Raw genomic sequence first — 5,000 nt, 5'->3', positions numbered from 1 at the left:
TTATGATTTTTATCATCGTTATTACCAATATTAATACCATTTCTATAATTTTCATTATCATTCATACCATCATCAATATCGTTATTACCATCTTGATGATTATCATTAACACTTACATTATTGTTATAATCGTTATGATCATCATTACAATTATTACTATTTTCATAAATTATAACTATTATTATTATTATCATCATTATCATTATCATTATCACTATTATCATTATTATTATCATTGTCATTATCATCATTATCATTATCACTATTATCATCATTATTGTTATTATTATGTTCAATATTATCATTATTATTATTATCATCATCATCATTAATTTCACCACCATTCTTATTGTTATTAATCTTATCATTATTGTATTTATCAATGTTACTACTGTTTTTATTATCATCATTATTACTATTACTACTTTATTGCTATTATTGCAATTAGTATCATTTTTATTGTTATTGTTGTCATTATTGTTGTTGTTGTTATTATGACTATAATTATTATCATTATTATTACTATTATTGTTACTATCATTATTATCATTATCATTATTAACTTTATTATTATCATAATCATTATCATTTTTATCATTGCTGTTACTATCAATATGATTATCATTATTATTATTGTTATTATCATCATTAGTATTACTATTATTATCATTATCATTATTATTAATATTATTATCATTATTATTATCATTATTATCATCATTATCTTTGGTATATCCGAAAAAATGGCTTAGAGTGAATAGGATTGTCACACTACTTTTGTTAATATTTGTATCGAATTTCACAATATTTGAATCTTACTGTGTGTTAGTGCATGTTTGTTTGTTTGTTTGTTTATGTGTATGTGTGTGTGTGTGTATGTGTGTGTGTGTGTGTGTGTGTGTGTGTGTGTGTGTGTGTGTGTGTGTGTGTGTGTGTGTGTGTGTGTGTGTGTGTGTGTGCGCGCATTCATTGTGTGTCCTTCCATTAGTTTCTGAAATAAAAAATGCATATTTGGGACTTTTCACTACAAGTGCCATGAGAACCCACCAAATGAGTTTTATATTACAATTTGAAGATAATATTAATATCATGGCTCATGACGAGGAGCAATAATTATCCCTCAACAGCCCTTGTCTACTGTTACGGTCCAATAATGAGTCGATTTATCCTACTGCAACTGGTAATTATTACATGGAAAGAGAGAGAGAGAGAGGAAAGAGACAGGCAGACAGAGAGAGAGAGAGAGAAAGAGATAGATAGATAGATAGATAGATAGATAGATAGATAGAGAGAGAGAGAGAGAGAGAGAGAGAGAGAGAGAGAGAGAGAGAGAGAGAGAGAGAGAGAGAGAATGAGAGAGAAAGAGACAGACAGAGAGAGGGGGGAGGGGAGGGAAAGTAAGAGAGAGAGAAAAAATGATAGAACGAGAGAGTAAAATATTCCGGTCCAAACTACATTTGGAGAAGATCAAAATGAATCTCCAAAGCTCTTACGAACCATATCCAAAGAACATTTCTTACGCAGAAATGCCTTCCTGATTTCCAAATCGCTAACCCAGTTTGGATTCGCATCAGTCTGCGTTTATAATTGATCTTAGGCCACAGAACCTCTCGCGATACAAACCATACAGACTCCATCCAAATGCCACATAACATCACACACCATTTTCTCAATTATAGTTCGATTTTGGCCCATTCCTGAGAGTCTGAAAGCCTTTCCTTACTCGACTTTAAAATGCGTCGCAGGCCACGTCCAGCCGCTGAACAGAACTGCAGATCCAGCCTCGCGGAGCCAACGCCGCGCCAGCACAAGGAAAGCCATTGGGCCCCGAAGGAGGAAGCCTCGCCAGGGGACAATGGAGGCAGTCGCGGTGGTCATCCACGCACTTATCTTATTAACAGGAACTTCTGAGTAATTCTTTTTGTTAGTTGATCCTCACGCATCATTAGATCAGATATCAATATGTTATATATTTTGGTAAATACATAATTTATTGGAATTTGCGCTCAATATTTCATGTATAAAAAAATCCACACTTTTGTCTATTATCGTTGTTGTTGTTATTATCATCTTATGGTCACCTTCATTATTATCAATATTATTATCCTATTATTATTTTTATTATTTCTATTACTGTTAGTATCATCATTATTAATATTATTATTAAGAGTATTATTATTATCAAGAGTATTATTATTATTATTGTTATTATTATTTGCATTATTATCATCATTATGATACTTTTTATCCCTTGTATCTTAACCCGCTTTATTTAATTTAATTTTATTGTTACCTTTTGTGGCTTCGAAGCTAGTTATTTTTTTCTGGATTAACTCCTTTTGGCATATTTTTAGTAATTTTCCAGCCCTTCTGGCAAGTGTTTTTGAGCCCTTATGACGTACTATTAGTAATTCTTAAGCCCTTCTGGCATATCTTTTTAGTCAGTCTTAAGCCCTTCTGGCATATCTTTTTAGTCAGTCTTAAGCCCTTCTGGCATATCTTTTTAGTCATTCTTAAGCCCTTCTGGCATATCTTTTTAGTCATTCTTAAGCCCTTCTGGCATATCTTTTTAGTCAGTCTTAAGCCCTTCTGGCATATCTTTTTAGTCATTCTTAAGCCCTTCTGGCATATCTTTTTAGTCATTCTTAAGCCCTTCTGGCATATCTTTTTAGTCAGTCTTAAGCCCTTCTGGCATATCTTTTTAGTCATTCTTAAGCCCTTCTGGCATATCTTTTTAGTCATTCTTAAGCCCTTCTGGCATATCTTTTTAGTCATTCTTAAGCCCTTCTGGCATATCTTTTTAGTCATTCTTAAGCCCCTCTGGCATATCTTTTTAGTCAGTCTTAAGCCCTTCTGGCATATCTTTTTAGTCAGTCTTAAGCCCTTCTGGCATATCTTTTTAGTCATTCTTAAGCCCTTCTGGCATATCTTTTTAGTCAGTCTTAAGCCCTTCTGGCATATCTTTTTAGTCAGTCTTAAGCCCTTCTGGCATATCTTTTTAGTCATTCTTAAGCCCTTCTGGCATATCTTTTTAGTCAGTCTTAAGCCCCTTTGGCATATCTTTTTAGTCAGTCTTAAGCCCTTCTGGCATATCTTTTTAGTCATTCTTAAGCCCTTCTGGCATATCTTTTTAGTCATTCTTAAGCCCTTCTGGCATATCTTTTTAGTCAGTCTTAAGCCCTTCTGGCACGTCATTTTTAGTTGTACTTTGGTATCTTCTGCACATTATGCTTCGTGGTTCATTTTAGGATTGTTGAATTATTTTATGTACCTTCATATTGGTCACGCTCCTGGTTGGACCACATCTCCGGGAAAGTTGGTTAGTGAGGTCGGGTTCCGAGCCTTCAGCTTGGTCCCTTCACCCCTGGGCGAGGAACGAGCGGCCCCCCCCCCCCCCCTCATTTCCCTTGGCCTGATTCGCGCTTCACGGGTGGCTTCCCTTGGGTTCCTCATTCACCTAAGCTTACCACTCTTATCATTATTGTTGATATTATTATTACTATTATTCATAATATTATCATCATTATCATCATTATTATTATCATTATCATCTTTATTATTATCATTATGATCATTATTATCATCATTATGATCATTATGATCATTATTACTATCAATTTAATTATTTTCAACATTATCATTGCCATTATTTTCATTATCATAATTGTTACTACTATCATTATCATTATTATTATTATTATTATTACAATTATCACTTTTATTATTATTATTATCATCCACATCATGAGTATTATAGCTATTATTTTTATTATTAATAACATTATTATCTTTATTATTATAAATATTGCTATTACTATTAGTATTTTCTTTATTATTATTATCATCACCGTTATCATCATTGGGACTTATTATTTCTATTATCATTATTATCATCACCATCATCATTAGGAGTGTTATTATAATGGTTATTAACTTTCTTTTTATCATCATAGATCTTATCTTAATTATGTTTTTATCGTTATACTTCGTATCATTATCATCATAATTATAGTTATCAATATCATTATCATTATTATGATAATCATTATCCATAATCATTGTTATTATTTTCATTACCATTATTATTAATATCATTGTTATCATTATTACAAATGTCATTATTAATGTTATCAATATCATCACTATTTATCTTTTTTTTTTTTTACTGTTATTGCTATTATGATCATTATTATTACTATTATTGTTATTGTTGTTAATATTATTATTATTATTATTATTATTATTATTATTATTATTATTATTATTATTATTATTATTATTATTACTTATCCTATCACTATTATCATTATTACTGTTATACAAATCTCTGTGATAAATACATTAAGAATAATACTTCAGCAAGACTCCCATAGTTGCAATATCATGCATTTCCCTTCATGTAGCTTTCAGTCTTTACTCATCGTTGAATGTCATTCGTAATTTGTAATGATTTCACACGGTAGACACTTAGGTTTGCAAAATGCTTACATCACAACCCTAAGGATTAATGTTATAGAAACGCAATAACCAAGGTTAGACTATACATATTTTCATGTGAAATGTAGAATAACATAATAACCTGACTGCGAGTCCAGGCTGCATTAACGTATTCGTCACCTCACAAAAGCCTGCCGGTCGGTTTTGAAACGAGACCGTCATCATTTAAGTCATCATTTTATTTGACAGGAATGAATAACTCCTTTAGGAATATATCAATACTAGTTTTTTCTCTCATAACTTCAAATAATTTTGCAGACTGTGATAACAAGCCTTTCATACATCACAATAATAATTTAAATTCAATACACAACATATATCTACTATATAATTTACTAGATTATCTAGATCATTAGTCTTTTCAGTCTATGTGGCTAGTTATTTTAAAGAGACATATCTAAACTTGGTTTATATGTTAGGAAAAATTCTTATCAAAATATTACCAATATTTTTTTCTTTATCATTATCATTATTATTATTACTGTTGCCATTATCATTACTAT

The 5,000-nt window shown here is 31.0% G+C and overlaps 1 protein-coding gene across 1 annotated transcript; it reads right to left on the bottom strand.

Annotated features, from left to right (window-relative positions):
• Nucleotides 1-2,391: 2,391 nt before the first annotated feature.
• LOC138862807 (uncharacterized) lies at nucleotides 2,392-3,195 on the bottom strand. The gene has a single exon (XM_070125951.1). It carries the CDS (start codon nucleotides 3,193-3,195, stop codon nucleotides 2,392-2,394), a length of 804 nt encoding a protein of 267 aa, XP_069982052.1.
• Nucleotides 3,196-5,000: the final 1,805 nt, after the last annotated feature.

This window comes from Penaeus vannamei, chromosome 1 (assembly GCF_042767895.1).
Source record: "Penaeus vannamei isolate JL-2024 chromosome 1, ASM4276789v1, whole genome shotgun sequence".
In the NCBI taxonomy this organism is placed as follows: Eukaryota; Metazoa; Arthropoda; class Malacostraca; order Decapoda; family Penaeidae; genus Penaeus; species Penaeus vannamei.
This window is presented reverse-complemented; position numbering and strand designations above follow the sequence as displayed.

Bases quoted from the DNA above. Each gene is read 5' to 3' on its own strand.
- LOC138862807 (XM_070125951.1), bottom strand. From the start codon at position 3,195: ATGACGTGCCAGAAGGGCTTAAGACTGACTAAAAAGATATGCCAGAAG.